Raw genomic sequence first — 18,378 nt, 5'->3', positions numbered from 1 at the left:
CTTGAGACATAAATACTTTCAGAGTGGGAAAATGCTTTTCCAAAAGCCTCTCATGTAACTTGCTCCTGACACCACAAGTGGCCCGCACAGCACATGCGCTAAAGAGCGCTGGCCGTGTCCACACACCAAAGGCAGGGAAGCAGGGCTGACAGCCTGCTTTGGGCACTGCACTTCAGGAAGACAGAGACAGTGTCCTGACTCATCACATCACAACAGCATTCACAGAATATATTGCCTCGCGTCCTGCTCCGATCAATAGGCTGCCTCTCTCCATCTTCTTCCATAAAGGGTCTGTGTTCAAGGAGGAGGTTAACACCACATAATATGCACATTAATAACACTGAATGAAAGTCATTAACTTGCCAAATCTTGGCAAATTTAGTTGCCCACTAGCTTATAGGCTGAAACACATTTGGTTTTCCAGCTAAAGACAAGCTTACCTTTTTACTACAAGCTTTAGCGTCTTGTGTGAACCTTTCACCAGACAGATTGCTTCTTGTCGGAAGCCAGACAGGCCCACATCATTGATGCCAACAATTTCATCCCCAGCCAGTAACTTGTCCACAGCTGCAGCTTTGCTCCCATCTTCTATCTGGGAAAAAAAAAAAATAAAACCATGTAACAAATGGTAGAATTATATAGGTTGCACAGTGACACCTTTAAAATAAGCTAATGAGCTTTTAATACTGGCTTCAACAAAAATTAATACAGTAATTAAGAGCTTAACATAATTAAGAAGGCACAGTAAAAATCACTATAAAGAAACAGTAATTATACAGAGACAATTAGAATGGGAAATAAATAAAAGAGAGGAGACTTCCTGAGAAAGCTAGAAAGCTTGAGGGAAATTTGGGAATATAAGGAAAACTTCTTTGCTGTGCATGCACTGGAACAGACTGCCCAGAGAGGTTGTGGAGTCTCCCTTCACTGGAGATATTCAAGAACTGTCTGGATGCAAATCTGTGCTCTGGGATGACCCTGCTTGAGCAGGGAGGCTGGACCAGATGATCCACTGTGGATCCCGTCCAACTTGTCCCATTCAGTGATTCTGTGAAAAGCATCTGTCATCTTGACCTCAGTTCAATACTGAATGTGTAATCATACTTGCAAATAGAGTTTCAGGCCGGCATCTTAAAATATGGTTCCCTAGAGAAGGTAACCAGTAATATTAACCATTTTGTCAATAACATTAACACACAGCCAGCTCAAAAAAATCTGGCACGGCAATGAAATCCCAGCTTAACAAGCTGGTCTAGAAAACAAAGGTATTTTCATCAGAAACATAACATTTAGGAGAATTTACCATCCATACAGCTAATTAACAGCTCTGTCTTAAAAACACAGCGATACTAAGAGAAATTCACTGGAAGATTATTTTGCTGCCACAGGCATCTCTTGAATGCATTTAATTTTTATACAATTGCTCATAACATGTGACAAAAACACAAGATAAAGAGTTAGGCTTTTGCACTTCCCACCCTAAGTCAAAAAACCCCACATTACAAGTTACCCATTTTCAAAATTTAAAACAAATCTCAAAAGCTTGATCAGACAGATTAACAAGTATCAACAGTTTGAACTGATTTCAAACGATGATTACAAGGATGTTATGAGGTTATGCAAGGAGAAAATTAGAAGGCCCAAAGCCCAGATAGAACTTAATCTGGCTACTGCTATAAAAGACAATAAAAATATTTTCATAAATACATTAGCAAGCAAAGGAGGGCTATGGAAAATCTTTATCCTTCATTGGATGTGTGGGGACCAAGATGGGGCACACGGTTTAGTGGTGGACTGGGCAGTGCTAGGTTAACAACCAGATTCTGTGATCCTAAAGCTGTTTTCCAAACTAAACAAGTCTATGATTCTAAGTACAGTTGTAGGTATTGAACACTTTGCAATTCAATCTCTTGGCTTTCTAGCTTCTTCCTATCCCCTTTGCTGTCAACACAGCCTCTGGCTTCTCAGTTGCTTGGCTTAATGACCTATGTATTTAACTTTATTCCTCCTCTACTTGCTCATAATCCATATCCCACATCTTCCTGTATATTTGACACTTTGTCTTCAAAGCAAAGACTTTCATTTATGTCTTCATTATATTTTACATTGACTACAGTATCTGAGTCCCACAATATTAAACGCCAGCAAATTTACAAAGAGTAATTCCTTGTAATCATCCTAACTGCAGAAAGCTTCATAAAGAACTGCCATCTTCTGAGGCACCAAAGTCAATCAGCAATGAGATAAATCCAGAGGAAAGTAACCTCACAGTACAGGTTTTAGAAAGAGTCCGGCAACAAAAATATAAATTAAATAACCTAATAAAAAAAGCAATATCTCTTGATGAAAGTACTTTAGGATGATCTCATAGAGCACTCAATCTCATTGCAGGCATATAAAAGCTCTCTTTATGCAAGTTCATGATAGATGTTCTTAAAAATTTTCAGGCCTCTAAACCTAAGCCAAAAAGAATACTATGAAAAATGCTTAATCTTATATACCATTCTAAAACACTTATTAATAGTAATCAAGAAACTTTATTTCCATAACTTCTTATCTTAAAAAACCCCCAGATAATTAAAGACAGAGCAAGTTTCTACATCCCCATATATCTAGTTTTCAAGTTATGACCTGTCTTCTGACCTGCTCACATATCCTCTGAACATCAAGAATTTACCAGAACACTAAAATATCACTGCAAATCTTAATTTATGTTGGAAACAAGGGAGTAGCAGTGGAAATTGCTTATATGTAAGTAAAGATTTCAGTTCAGAGGTGTCAAGTATAGAGCATCTGCCATATAAGGGACACTGAAATCAGGCTGAGCAGAACAAGAGAACAGGCAGCCTGGGACCTGTATCTGAAGCCAAACAGGTCAGAAAAGTGGCACAAAAAACATTAAGGAAAAAGAGGGTTAAATCACTAGAATTGTAGGGGGAAGGTCAAGTGGGGGGGAGGCGGGGATGGGACAGGACACGCATGGCAGGAGGCAGAGAGGGAAAGTATCTTGGAGGACACACTTTAAATTCCAAATGTAGATGTCAACCATTTGCAGCCCTTATGCCCCAAGCAAGGCACCCAAACATAATGACAAGGCTAAGACACCCCTGGGCCCCAAAACACCTTAACAGGATCTTTTTTTCGTCTGTATTAAAAAAAAAAAAAAAAAAAAGGGGGGGGGGGGGTGGGCGGGAAATCTGTCTCCTAGGGTTTGAAGGAATGTTCATTGTTCTCAGTAAGCGTGTTTGTTTTTTCTTCAGGCTGGCAATGCACTGACAGCAGGGAGTATTCAGTTACCCCCTCTGAGTTTTAATTTCAGCAGGGAAACTACACATTCCACACAAAGCAAGCTTTCCAAAGAGACTGGCTGTCCAAAACAACATTAATCAAAAAACCTCAAAAAGTATTCAAAAAATCAAAACCTAAACACAAAGCTGAAGCCATCCTCATGAAAACTTCCAAGTGACTTTAAGATCTTGTCTTCAGACCACCTGCAGGTAGGGAGAATAAAAACTACACATCCATTCACAGCAGAAGTCTTTTCAAGCTGAATAAATCTGAACATAAACCTTTCATGCTCAGATCCCCAAATGGCTGTACAGATATGATTCCACTTGACAATACACTTTTAAGTGGAAATGGGAAAGTTAGACAGGAAAAATACAATTTCTTCTGTTACACCAGAAGTCCTTCCTTTAGTCATAACAACTAAAAACATTAGGCTTTGCACACATATAAAGAAACACAGCCAGAAATATCCATGAGGAAAAGGCCTCTTCAAATATGCTGCTATATCACCCTGCCTTCTTTGTGCAAAATGGACAATGCCATTCCAGCTGCTACTTCAGGTTTTCTCTTCTTCTGTTTACTAGTTTTATTGTCTTTATTTATTCACCCACTGAGTAACTTTACACCTCATCAGGACTTAACTAGAAGTGTAAATACCAACCAAAATACATAAACATTTTAGAACTAGCAAATAGACTCAAAAATGTCAGTATTTGTCACACCTCAACCATGAATGTATTTCACTCACTATCTTCAGAGTCAGCTGTGCTATGCTGTGTTCAGGATTTAAGCCCAACTTTTAAGACTGAAGCCTGTATTACTTACCTACCTAGAATTGATTTCTTTTAGGATTTCAGGTGTACAGAAAAACTAGATCAATAGCTGAAAATAAAGCCTTGAAAATGCAGAGGGAGGTTTTAAGATGAAGCCTTTCAAGAACAGTCAGGAAGAAGAGGTCTGCCTCAACCCCTGTCAGCTGGCAGATACGACTGGACGTAACCCAGCAGGAACTGAACTCCCGTAAGCACACACATCTTAACATTTTTATAGCAATAGCAGGAAACAAAAGACATAGAAGAAAAACAATCGACACCTTATTTTCTTATAAATAACAGACATAAGCCTTCAACAAACATATATAGTTACACAGCTTATCTTGAATGAGCAAGGGTTCTAGAAATGCCCTCAAACCATGCTTTTGTTATGTACTAAAAAATCATACCCTCATACTGTGCTAAATTAACAAGTGCAAACATGTTGACTTCCTATCCTTAGCAGTGATGTTGGTATGCTACCAAAAAAAGTGTTTTCAAAAGGACATGAAAAAGATGTTTGTTGACCGAAAGCATCTGCTTAGACAGTCTTCATCTCTCACCCTGCTGTCCCTGATGACCTCCCTACAGCCAAGAGCAAAAGCAAACTTTTGTGCATCTGCGAGGATTGTGAGCGCAGACTTTGCCATCATAACAATATCTAAATTAATTGTCACATCTTCCCAAATTTATTTCACTTGTATCACATCCACAAAACAGGAAGACACTGATTAAAAATGTTGATATGAGGATTTTTTTAAAAATTATTGAAAAAACAACACACACGTAAATCTAGGATGTGAAATTCTTCCTGTAAAAAGAAGATACAGCCTTGAAACATGGGAAGAACTGCGCCATGGAGAAAATGTCTAACGGCTAGATACACGAACACATTCAAAGAATACTTACAAGTCTCTATTCCCCCTGTTGGTAATAAACAGAAAGGGGGAAATAATGGCCTATCTTTCCAGCTTTGAATTGCTGCAGTATAGATGGGGAGCAATTCTAGCATGTGACCCCTTCACTTCTGTGTTTATCAGGTCTGATGCTTTACTTAAAATACCCACATTCCTCTATAGGCACCTGTATAAACAAGCAGGAGACAGGTTGGGGAAACGCTGTGTCATATGAGAGATCTAGTTTTGTTTACAAAGCCAACAGATTCTTGTCCATGCTCTCTTTGGACAGGGTGGGAGACAGCATGGAAACCCAAACCCACAGACAAACACAGGAAAAAACACCACCACTTATCAGCATTCTGCTATCAGCTGTGATAAACTATTTTATCATAATTCATTTCTTGTACAGCCAAGAAATGTTTCCGTGGTTGTTTGTATTATGAGTATCATCTAATACAGTTTTTCCACAAACCTAACCATCTTTGTAGATGATCTTCAGAACAAATAAAATGTGGAAAGTATCAATTATTTTGATTTGCAAAGAGTTAAACAAAGGAGAAAAACCTCTACAGTTCAAGCCTGGCATTTGTGTAACTTTGAGGAATGAACAGAAAAGTAACAGAAATAACCAAAAGTAACGGAACCGACCTAATTCCAGCTATACATTCTGCAAATGCATTCTTGAGCGGCAAGGGCTGCATTCACCAGCAACACTCATAGCTCAGACTGAGGCAGGATAAAAGAGGGGTGCAAACTGCAACAGGACCTAACTGGTCCAAAGACAATGGGTGTGTATATGCAAGGCATCACACACAGGCATGCATACACTAGAAGCTGGGCAATGCTAATGCATTTGACTTTACATTCCTACACATCTTTTCTCTCCCACTCTACCTGGACTTTGAAAGAGACTGCTGGAAGGACACCTGCCAGGCAAGAAGCTCCAGCTCCGTTTTACAAATTGGCTCAGAAGCATATATGGAAACAAGGCCCAAAACAATGCAGCATGGCTGCAACAGTGCAAGGAATTCCACACAAAGCTTCATGCTAATGGAAGGTACCTGTAACCCTGAACCACCTCTTCCCACAGACTGCAGCTTAAACAATCAGCATTAACTACCCAACACAAACTTTAAACACCACCATATAAAGAAAAGAAAACTTAATGATGGACTACCAACTTGCAAACTCTGGGCCTATGCAATACTATCCAATATTATTAACTTGACAATTACTGCACTTCGATCAGGCAGATGGGTGTCTGCTGCATTTGGTGACACTAACTCAGCACAGAAACCAGAACTTCCCTTTTGCCTGGTATCATAAATTCACACCCCACAGCCATTGTCCATACTTGCTCTTCCTGACATTATCTTTAAACATTACAGCAAACCGCATTAAGTTTTAGGAATGTTTAGTCCAGGGCAATGTATTTCCCTAACAGCAGTTTCTTTCTTCCCTAGACCTGAGGGAAACAGTTCATGGTCACTGTCACAAAACCACTGAACAGGCAGAGAAATCCCCCTCATCCAGCTGCTCTTTCAAAGTGTTCCCCATTGTGCTGCAGAGATCTTGAGCTGGCAGGAGCCCTGCCTTCTGTCAACAAGTGATTCTTAAAAATCAAAATGGAAACATTTTTTTAAAGGGTAGAGTTCAGTAATAGCACACGGTTCTATCACAGCCCTTTCTAATTGCTTGTTATTTAGTGTATTGAAATATTTGCATATTCGCCCAGCAATCTTTTCCTTTCTTTGTTGTTTTTTGCTTTAAAAAAAAAAAAGCATAGTATTTTGAAAAGCCAACTGTTGGTAGAGTTCTTTAAGTATTTATTCTGTTTTTATAATTGTGTCCATGCCACTGTTTTGACTAAGGGCTGCCGTCACTTCCACTAGAACAGGCCATTTTTGGGGGGGATTTATTACAGCTGTAAAAACTGACTCCAGGCTGAAACCTACCTTCAAAGTTCCTCAAGCCAGAAATGTTTAAGAAGTATAATAAAACATCCAGCACTTCCCTCTTCAACAATTCATACATAAACTGATTAATATTTTAGTTGAACCTACATTCAAAATAATACCTACCACAACCCTGTGAGAAAATCTTTCCAATTATAAATCATCAGTTACTATTTCTAAAGAGGTTACAGTTATTATCTGTTTCTTTAAATCACAGGGTTGTTATGGACTGCAGACCAATTAAAGTACTTGAAGTTAAAAATTTAATGAAGCTTTTCCCCAAGAAACTAATGATAACAATTTCCAGATGAAAAGTATCAGGAAGAGAAACTTCACGTAGATTTGTAGGTTTTAAAAAACTGAACAACAGATGTTTATTTTTAAACGTTTTTTTCAAAGTGATTCCATTGTTTCAGCAACAGAAGTTGGAAACTTTTCATCACTGCTGAATGCTTCTACTAGAAATAAATAATTAGAAGAAAACCCCCAACAAAAACTTATATCCCAAACACCCAAAAGCCCTTGATGTTTGGAAATCATAGAGCCAATGTAGCAAAAAAAAAAAAAAAAAAAAAAAAAAAAAAAAAAAAAAAAAAAAAAAGTGGGGCTGCTGAGTGTCAAGAACTTAGCTGTTATTCTGCTATTAGTACCTAAACTTAACTAGTCACATTTTACAACTTCTAAATAATATTTGCACATAACCCAGAGCAGCACACCTGCATGTATTTTATCTCTACAGAGCAACTAAACACAGACAAACTGTAGTCTTTGGAAATCTTTTTATGCAAGAGCCCCTCTACGGCAGCACAAAACCATCAGGGAAGCTTCCTAGCTCTTACAGTTCCCACAATCCTAAACAGGCACTCAGGCCAGAGCAAAGCCAAAAGAGACCCAGCTTACTTGGAGTAAGAATAAGGACAAGACAAGAGTGGAAAAGATTGAAGTGAGTAAAGATTCTGGAAGCAGGGGTGATGGCAGAAGCCTGCTGGTAGTGTTGATCCTGAAACGAAACAACTCCAATCCCATCTCTCCCTCACACCAAAATAACACTTGCAAAGCGTAAGCTTAAGTTTTGATTTTTTTTCCTAGTGCACCACCAACATCTAAACACCTTCCTACTGCTGTTTGGTACAGCATTCATTCAGACCATCTGTACACAACTTATTCAAAAATTACTGAGAAATAACTCCCATTTACTTTTAGCCATGAGTTTGGTTTTGGATTTTACAGAAGCTAATGGCACATCCAGCCCAGAGGAACCCATCTGCAGTGTCAGATACCTTACACTGTTTTTAAACATATTTTGTTATCTTTTTGCTTTTCCTTCCAAATGACAAAATAATCTGTACAAGAATAGCGTCAATAATTGTGCTATGAAAAGAAATAGCCAGATGGCTAAAAGAGAACTACTTTCTCTATATGCAGTTTACTTATTCTAACAAACCCCCTACCAGACAAGTTTGAAAGGGTTGGATTATCCATATTTACATGTCCAAGTTTACTTATGGATGATTATATATATAGTCTGTTTACATATGCAATCTGTGCAGTTACCATTAAGCATTTTTATAGGTTTACATTTTTGTACTTTCAGCTACTACGAACAATGATAAGAATGGCTTATAAAGAGGTTATGCCTAGAAACAACTTGTATTTTATCTATTCAAACTGATAACAGGAACAGACTTCCAAGAGGAAAAATATGACCTGACAAAGTAATCTTTATGATCATAAGGTTCAAGGTTTTTTACTTTGCAACTATCATATGCTTTCAACAATGCTGGTTTATCTTTCTGCCTTCCTGTCCATCCCAGGAAAATAATGTCATGTTTGCCAATGCACCCTTGACAAAAACAGACTGAATGCAATCCAATGCAAATGCCTGCAAAACCACTGCATAATTAGGGAAAAGGTAGGAATTACTGACAAATCAAATTAAAAATTACCCTGAATGTGTCTGTATGATCATGTAATAGGACTGTGCATTAATTAAAAAAGGAAAAGACCAGTTTCATCAATTTGCACTTTGTTTGTAAAGAACTTCACCACGCCTGAAAGATAGACATTAACAGACCTAGTGGATGGCAACAGTATACCTACCAAAAATAAATTTAACCTATTTCATTCCATCTATCAGTCTAAATGTGACCTTTTACAAAGTTACATCTATGCCTATGTCTACAGATTGCTGTGGTTTCAAAAAAGAAAAAAAAACCAACCCAAACCGAAAAGCTACACTTTTAGACACAGGTAGCGCTGATTAAGACCCAGTGCCAGAAAGAGTGCTTCACTGCCTGTTAGTTTCAAAAAGCTCTGTGATGAGTCTGCCAAAAGCCAGAGGAATTCTACAGAGTGTTAGGTTGCCATTTTAAATACTTTCTCTTGAACAGCCCATTTTTAATAGAATGCTTATCTTGACTAACTCATACCAGTATTTGGTTTTAACCACAGCTGCTGTTTGGGACCTTCCATTTTTGTCATAGCACAAATGCTCACTTTTCAGACAGTGAGAAAGTATAACATTTCTCAATAATTCTTGTAAGAATATTCTTAACAACTCCCAAAAATGTGATTTTATCCCAAAAGTAAAAGTTATTTTTAATAGTTACTGCAGAAGTATTTAAGAACCAACTACTATGTAGTGGAGTGAACAGAACATAACATTACACATCTAAACAAAAATCTAGCAAACAATAAGAATGACCTGCTTTCATAATAACTGAGAGCAATTTCTTCAGCAAGATTTCTCTGGTTTGCAATATTATTCAACTTTAAAGAAAAAAGAGGCTCAGTAAGGTGCTGAATTTTAAAACATGTCTTATTTGTTGATTCCCTCACCCATTCCTCTGCAAAGAAAACAAACAAAAGACTTCAAAAGAAGGGTCAAGCTCCTCTTAAAATTTGAGTGCTTTAAACTTTAACAACAGAATTTGTTCTTTACATTAGCTTTTCATCTCTGTTCAGAATTGATATGTACATTCACAGAGCATCCAAATTACAGACTGAAGCCATCCTTTGCCACCATGCTCCTCAACAATTCAAATACTTAAAGCCAAGTTCAAACAAGAAGAGGCATTTATTCCTTCCTCCCCCCACAGTGCTAAAATAGTCAACAAAACTTAAAGTTGTCTTAATTCACCTTTGTTGGGGAAGATGAAACAGGAAAGCCTTGGAAATATGATTGCCTGACAAAAGATTTTGGGAATATGAAAACTACAGGCAACATCGAAATGAAAGCCACTTTTGAAATACCAGGTCTTAGTTACTGAACAACTAGAAAACAATGGTATGGCCGACTGAAGTAATCCCCTCTTGATGGAACAATACCCTCTGCTTGCAAACAGGTCCAAGGGTCAGAGCAGACCCTACTAGCTCAGCAGAAGGGGTCCAAAGAGTAGTTTTTAGAAGTTAAGATGTAACACTCTATGGTAATATAAGAACTCTTATAGGCTGTATGTAAATGCTATAGGATTTGTATCTTGTATTAGATTGGTTAGTGACAATTAGAATATTCAGTACAGAAGATGATTTATTGTATTGTAACCAGGACTTCAGACATTCACATTCTCATTCTCATTCTCACTTCCTCATTCTCACTTCTATTCATTCTCTCTTCTATTCATTCCTCTCTTCCACTTCTACTCTTGCTCCTACTCTCTCTCTCTCTCTCTCACCCGTTCACTCTCTTGCTCTCTTGGGCCTGCTCAGAGCTGAGTCTACCAGCTCTGAGCAGTGCCCCAATACCCACGCCCTTTACAATAAACCGGCTGTGTCCCAAGACCTGCCTATAGAGATCTCTCGTCTCCATCCGTCACCGTCTACGTCCGGCCGTCCCGACTGGACCCCAGAACCCCCATAACCTACAGTCTGGCGCCCACCGTGATTGCCGAACCCACACCCGAAACCTACAGTCTGGCGCCCAACGTGATTGCCGAACCCACACCCAGCACCTGCAGCCTGGCGCACAACGTGATTGAACGCCCGGTTCAGCTTTCTCCATCTGTAGGACTTTTCTCCATGGACGGTAACTAAAAGACCAGTTATAGCCACCTAGAACTTGTCGTGAGCACGGCATACCGATGCTGCGCATCGTAATAGCTGGAGCTCTGTAATTCTGCTGAGGCAGCCTTCTAGCACGGGGTTTACCTGGAGCTCTTGGAGGCAACTGCCTGGCAGTCCTCGAGCACGGGCCGCCACTGCTGCGCAGCGGCCCCCTGGAGCTCTTTGAGGAGGTCTGCCGTATCACCCCTCGAGCACGGACACGCTGCTAAGCAGTACTGACCGGAGCTCTGCGGAGGGAAATCTGCCGCACGCCCCGAGCACAGGCGAGTAGTGCTGAGCACCGCCCGCACTGGAGCTCAGTGCGGACCCACCCGTGAGGTCCTGAGCACGGAAAGCCGTTGCCAAGCGACGCCTGAAACCGGAGCTCTGGGAAAGGACCGAAAAGCAGCGTCCTGAGTGCTGAGTGGAGTGCCTGGCCAGCCCCCCACGACAGACATCTGAGTAAGGACGCTGCTCCTGCGACATCACCTAAGTGAGTATCATACTGGTCTAAAAAAAATGGGACAAACCCACTCTGCCCATGACAGAGATCTCTATAAGCAACTTAAGCATTTACTTATAAGCTCTGGTCCAAGTCAGTTGCCTAAACACGAGCTAAAAAATCTTTTAGAATGGACCCGACTTAATTTCCCAAATGCTGACCGTTCAGCCGTCTTTACAAGAGACTTTTGGGACACAGTTGGAGTTAAGCTCTTTAATAATATCTCCTACCGAGATATGGCAGCCGCGCAGCTGCTCCCAGCTTGCAGAGCGCTGGTAGAGCTGTTTGCCGCGGTGGCGCCGCCCGCAGCAGTCACCCCGCCGAGCCCGGTTCCAGCTGCTAGTCCGCCCCTTGCCGTCGCGAGCCCGCAGCGGAGCATGGCCCCCGCCCCTCCGCCGGACCCCGCGGCTCCGGTACCCGCGGTCCGCCTGACGCGCGCCGCCCCGCCCCCCGCGCTCGCGGCCCCCGCGCCCGTTACCCCCGGCCCCAGCCACCCCACCGGACCCTACGGCCCCTCCCGCCCCTCCCGCCATCCCGTTCCTCCCCGCTGCCCCATCCCCCGCGGCCCCCGCTGCCCCATCCCCCGCGGCCCCCGCCCTCAGTGCCAGCGTCTCCGCGGCCCCGCCCCTTGCCCCTGCCCCTCCGTGCCCCCCCCCCCCCGGTTCCGTCACCGCGGCTCCACCCCCCCCGCTGCCGTCATTGCTACCCCACCCCCCGCTGCTGACATCATGATGGCCCCGCCCCCCGGCGGTACCCCAGCGGGACCAGCGCCTACCCCCCTGCTACCTACGGGTGTTACCCCTCCCCCAGCCGCGCCGGTTATGGCCATGGCTGCCATTATAGCCGGCCCCCCCCAAAGCCAAGCGGCGACCCTTCTTCCCGCCCCCCAGGTCCCCCCCCCCCCCCCACGGCGCCGATGATAGCCATTGTTCCATCTGCGTCCGCCACTGCTGCGTCTTCACAGTCCCCTGCCGCTCCCGAAACACCGGTGCCTACAGCGCCGGTCACGGCCGCGCTGCTGTCTCCGGCATCCCCTGTGCACGTTACCGCAGGAACCCTACCCCCCCACCTTGCCGTTCAAGCGCGCACAGCACGCCCCGAGCGGTCCCCCGGCCCCGTGGCGGCACAGCAGCCGCCTGTGTCTACTCCCGCTCCTCCTGCCGTTTCTGTGCGGTTCCCCGATCCCGGCACACCATCGCTTGCGCTGGGAGCGCCCCAGCTCCGCGAGCCACTTGATGCCGGTGCCGCGCTGCCTGCACGGAGATCTGCAGTCTCCCCCGTACCTGCCCCTGCTCCAGCTACGCCTCCCGGCACCGCCGCCCCACCACCACCCACCCCAGCCCAGCCTACAAGCTTCCAGCAGCAGCACGCCGCGATCCAGCCACCAGCCCTCCTGCCTCCCGCGACCGCAGCCCCAGCCCCTGGTTCTGCAGTCCTGCCATCTCCCGCTCTGCCCGAACCGCCCGCCACACGGACTGCTGCCCTTACAGCCTACCGCGCGGACCTGATGACGCAACACGCGCATGCCCAATTGCTGCAACTCCCGGACCAGTGGTATCAGTCCGCTCAGACTTCTCCAACCTCAGCACCGCTCCCGGGACCAGCCGCGCATCCTCCCGCGACTCCGCCGCGCAGCTCCACCCCGCCTCCTCGCCCGCCGCCACCGAGATCGGCTGCACCACTCCCGAACTCTGCCGTTCCATTGCTGCCCCTGCCGGGTCCCATCCCCGCGCCGCAGCCGCCCCCGCCGGGGTCCCCCGACACCGTACAGCCGTATCCCTCCGCGCAGCGCAGCCTCGCCTCAGAAGACGCGAGCAAGGGGGGAACCGAGAGCAATAATGCAGCTCCAGTGGCAGGGGAGACGGAGAGCCCCTCTGCCGGAGCTGATGCTTTAAATCTAACACAAGTAAACTCTGAAAAGCAGCCAGATTTGTTTGCAATAAGCGCCAGTCCCGCCGGCAAGCGGCGGGGATCTTGCAACCCAGAAAGAGAAAACGAGTTCTGAAAGTTTGTCAGCGCTACCTTCTGAATCAAAAAATCCTCCAAAGTGCTCAGATTATTCTAAATTAACAGATTGCCATGAAATAAGACCCCAAATCTATAAAGATGAAAGTCTTAGTCTATTAACTAAGCCTGTGATAGCTAGCCAACAGCCTGACAGTCCTAAAATGTGGGCTCCCATCTCCACTCTCCAAATTAAAGAACTAAAAAGTGCTGTAAGATACAGTGGCATTTGCTCACCGTATCTTAAACAACTGCCAAAAAGTACCCTAAAAGGAACACATCAAACTTTAAAACGCATTTTAAATCAACAGAAAAGGGGAAAAGCCCAGGCTACACCTCAAAGAAGGTTGAATAAAGCCTTGTATGTTTTTAATTTCTTGAACAGCTCTGCAGAAGAGCCTGAACCCCCCATCTATAGACATTTCCTAAACAACAAAAAAGCAAAACTGAAAGAGCACCCTCCAGTTTTAATTAAGAATTTAGCATCAGGAAAAATAGAAAGACCTTATGATCTTATAATGTGGGGAAAGGGATTTGCATGTCTCTCCACAGGTGAAGGAACCAAGTGGATTCCAGCAAAGAACGTGAAGCTGTACCACGCATCAAAGCCCACTGTCTGTTCCACTTCAGGCAGTGACCCCGCGAGTAGAAGCCGAGAAGCCGGCACTGAAATGTGAACTCGGCAGAACCACTGAGAGAAGATTGTCTGCCAGAAACAGCTCGAGAAAAGAATGGAGTTTTAGCATTATTTGTGTAGATGCATGTTGCTTTTAACCTTTTGTTTTTGTTTTTATAATGAAGCTTTACCTGTAAATCAACCAAAGACAAATGTCTGGGTTGCTTTAGCCAAATCTGCAGGCTCCGATACCATCTGTCTATCTGACACAAACCTTTTTCAACCTGTTTAGTTGAAATGCCTTTTCCAGAAGGTTTTAGTAATGTTACTTTTGATAAGTATTAGCCATGTGATAATCATCACATTTCTCCGACTTCCAGCCATAGACACCAAACTTACATTGATTATCTTTTATTAGCACATGGGCATGGCTGTGAAGATTTTGAAGGATTATGCTGTATGAACTTATCCGATCATTCTGTTTCCATTCACAAACAGTTACAAAACCTAAGGGACCTAGCTAACCAAATTACAACAGATAACCCGTCTTGGCTAGACAGTTTGTTTGATGGTTGGAGCTTTGCACCTTGGCTAAGGGAACTCTGTAAAATAGGCTTGATTATTCTAGTAGTAATAATTACAGTTTTAGTAGCAGTACCTTGTATACTTCAGTGTGTGCAAAAAATGACGAATAAGACTATGTCTAATATCTTAATTGTCCGTCGGAAAGGGGGAGATGTTGGGGAAGATGAAACAGGAAAGCCTTGGAAATATGATTGCCTGACAAAAGATTTTGGGAATATGAAAACTACAGGCAACATCGAAATGAAAGCCACTTTTGAAATACCAGGTCTTAGTTACTGAACAACTAGAAAACAATGGTATGGCCGACTGAAGTAATCCCCTCTTGATGGAACAATACCCTCTGCTTGCAAACAGGTCCAAGGGTCAGAGCAGACCCTACTAGCTCAGCAGAAGGGGTCCAAAGAGTAGTTTTTAGAAGTTAAGATGTAACACTCTATGGTAATATAAGAACTCTTATAGGCTGTATGTAAATGCTATAGGATTTGTATCTTGTATTAGATTGGTTAGTGACAATTAGAATATTCAGTACAGAAGATGATTTATTGTATTGTAACCAGGACTTCAGATATTCTCATTCTCTCTTCCATTCTATTCTCCTGCTCTCTCTTCCACTCTTGCTCTTACACTCTCTCTCTCACCCGTTCACTCTCTTGCTCTCTTGGGCCTGCTCAGAGCTGAGTCTACCAGCTCTGAGCAGTGCCCCAATACCCACGCCCTTTACAATAAACCGGCTGTGTCCCAAGACCTGCCTATAGAGATCTCTCGTCTCCATCCGTCACCGTCTACGTCCGGCCGTCCCGACAGGACCCCAGAACCCCCGTAACCTACAACCTTTATATAATTTACACAACCCCGTTTACTCTAAGTACGTAGTACTTCAAACTGAATACATGCAGATGTCTGCTCCCACTGTATGAAAGCTGTATTTCTGCTGTGCACTCTGCATGCCATTTCAATTCTTTGTTCTTAGAGCAATAAAATCTCGGAAGCAAGTGGAATGACCCTCAAGAAAACAAAAAGGCATACTATTACAGAAACAGAACAGTTCTGGATAACCTTGCCCTTAGTTTCTCTTCTATTCCTGTTTATTACTGTCTCAGTAAAGGAAAAGAGCTTCCCTCACTCCACTTTGACCCAGAACTTAAACATGAAAAGATGAAGCAAACACTAAATACAGCATTGAATATATTTTTCTAGGACAGAAACTGCAATGCAATTGCTCCTAAAATTACCAAATGCAGTTCACAAAGCAAGTTGGAAAGGACTGTATGGCAGTTTCAACCTGATGAGGTCCACTTTTGTCAGCTTGCAGTATCTGAGCTGCCTGGTACAGTCAGACAGGGGGCTGCTTTTCTGAAGACAGATTGTTAATACAATCAAGGTAAATCTCTCATGATGCTCCAGTAATAAAAAGAGCATGTCAATAAAAAACCACCAGTGTTTTATGCAGTTTATTGACAAGATGGAATAGTACTCATCTGCCTTCCCAGGGCACATACCTGGCAGAGCAGGGCATGAAACATTCATGCAGTTAGAGTTAAGCACCAGTATCTTAAATCTGTTCTGAGTTGGGAACCTGAAAAAAGCAAAATTCAGTTCTGTGGAGAGGAGCTAATCTGTAGCAATTTACACCCCAGGCATCAATCACAGTATGGCAGCCATGCCTTTTTCTCCCTAGCCATTGGTACTCTGTTACCATGTATTTTAGATCTAACAAAAAACCAAAACCAACCAAACAAAACCACCAGCAACAAAAAAGCTAACAACCCACCCCCCCCAGCAAACCCAACGTTTTCTTTAAAAGAAATTTTCCTTTTTTCTAAACAAGCCTAGATGTCACTAATTTCAAATACTTCATTTTGTGTAGATTATTCTGTATACCATTCCTTAAAACCTCATTACTTTATATCATTGCAAAACATTAGAAGAAAATCCTTCCTCATGAAAAATTTACCATCTGAATTAGATATGCAACCATTTTTGGCATCTCTGTGAGTATCCTGCTACCTTTTCTCTATTTCAGAGGCCTAATTCTTCCTAGGATTAATGAGACATAATTAACCAGTAAGATAATTATACTGGGTCAATGACAAAGGTTATTTTTTCTTAGGAAATTACAGGATTGTGCTGTGAATTATCAATTAATGCACTAAAATCACCATGGATTATAAATCTACACAAATAGAAGCTTCAAAAAGCTGCATGGATTTAACTGTAAATTGTGTTGTCGTACTGGAGAATTCTTATATTCAGAAGTTAGAGTATGCTTACTACTCTAAATGGACATTTTCCAAATTGGCTTTCATTTGCGGCTCTTTTTCAAAAGCTTTATTGTATTACACATGTTACTGACCTAATTATCTCTAGGAGCAGGCACATTACTGCAAAGGCTCAAAAAAAATAAAGACTATCAAAACATTACACACACAATTAGCTGCTTTTCCCGATTAAAAACGTGTATTTAATTACAACAAAACGACTCAGTTTGACAAACATCTGTATTTCTGTTTGGCAAAAGTATCTGTCATCTGTGCAGATGCACTTATTAAAAGACACATCCTGCTCATGCAGCACAATTCACAACTTCACTGTGCAGCACTCGTTCAAGTGAGTAGAATTTTGAGAAAAAAATGTTCGTACAATAATTCTTACAACACGAGCGAAAAATTTATAATTACACTTCTATTTTCTGATATTGGTGGTGGGACCACTGCATATGCACACAAGCATCATATACAGAGCTTATTGTCTCCCACTGCTGCCTATGCCAGCGAACATGAACCGCTTCTCGGGAGCGTGCATTCCGACAGCATGCAACCGCACTAATGAAAAATTCATGCCTGAGCACGCCCGTTTAGGATGTCAGTGTTGGAAGGAGGTTGAATGTTCAAATACCACATTGGAGATTTTTGAACTTGCTCATCTTGATAACTGACAGACCATTTAAAGACTGCCTGTATTGACATTCTGAAAGAAGCCACTAACAGGCCTAAGGAATTTGAGTATTTTGTGGGACCCACAAGATCCCATCTGTGTATTTACGAATGTCATGCAACAGCTGCTTTCCTTTCAGAGAAGACACATCTTAAAAGCCTAACACCAAAGCATGCAAGAGCTGGGAACAAAGCAGTATTTTAACCTACTGTTTGATAGTCCTAAGTATTTTCCACAGGGATATTCTCATGACCATCTCCAGAGAAAAGCAACATAGTCTTCTGTAGAGCCTGCCCACTGTCAGCAGTACTTCCATTCAAAACTTGCCTTTCTTTCCTCAAGCTCATCACCACAACCTGCCTTTCCCCAAAAGCATATTCTGAGCAGAAACCTGATTCTTTAAAGGGTAGAAGTGCAAAGAATCCCCTAGACAAAACCCCTGAATTTTGCTTTATGCTTAAGAGCTATGCATGTAGGCTGAGACTGAATTACAAAGTAGGAATATTACTGCAAGATTTAGCTACATCTTAAGTTCAAGAAAAGCATCAATCACTAAAAACAGCAGAGAAACAATCTACTCTTCTGAATGATAAACACTTAAATCACATACTATGTTACATAATATGCAGCAACAGTGGCATACTGAAAAAATTTGTTTGCACTGTATTTAAATTATCTCCAAATTCATTAATTTTCACACTCTAAACTGTAGGAAAAGCTTTTACTAAAATTTTATTTATCA

The 18,378-nt window shown here is 42.4% G+C and overlaps 1 protein-coding gene across 4 annotated transcripts in view; it reads right to left on the bottom strand.

The window, feature by feature from the left end:
* Nucleotides 1–18,378, bottom strand: part of SHROOM2 (shroom family member 2) — a 123,771-nt gene that overhangs the window by 69,603 nt on the left and 35,790 nt on the right. For all 4 annotated transcript variants that reach the window (XM_048328962.1, XM_048328971.1, XM_048328979.1 and 1 more), the window contains exon 2: nt 441–592. In XM_048328962.1, coding sequence (XP_048184919.1) covers nt 441–592 — 152 coding nt within the window. The remainder of the gene's footprint in view (nt 1–440; nt 593–18,378) is intronic.

The sequence above is a fragment of the Corvus hawaiiensis genome, chromosome 2, assembly GCF_020740725.1.
Source record: "Corvus hawaiiensis isolate bCorHaw1 chromosome 2, bCorHaw1.pri.cur, whole genome shotgun sequence".
NCBI lineage: Eukaryota > Metazoa > Chordata > Aves > Passeriformes > Corvidae > Corvus > Corvus hawaiiensis.
The sequence above is the reverse complement of the archived record's forward strand: the minus strand, read 5'-3'. Positions and strand labels throughout refer to the sequence as shown.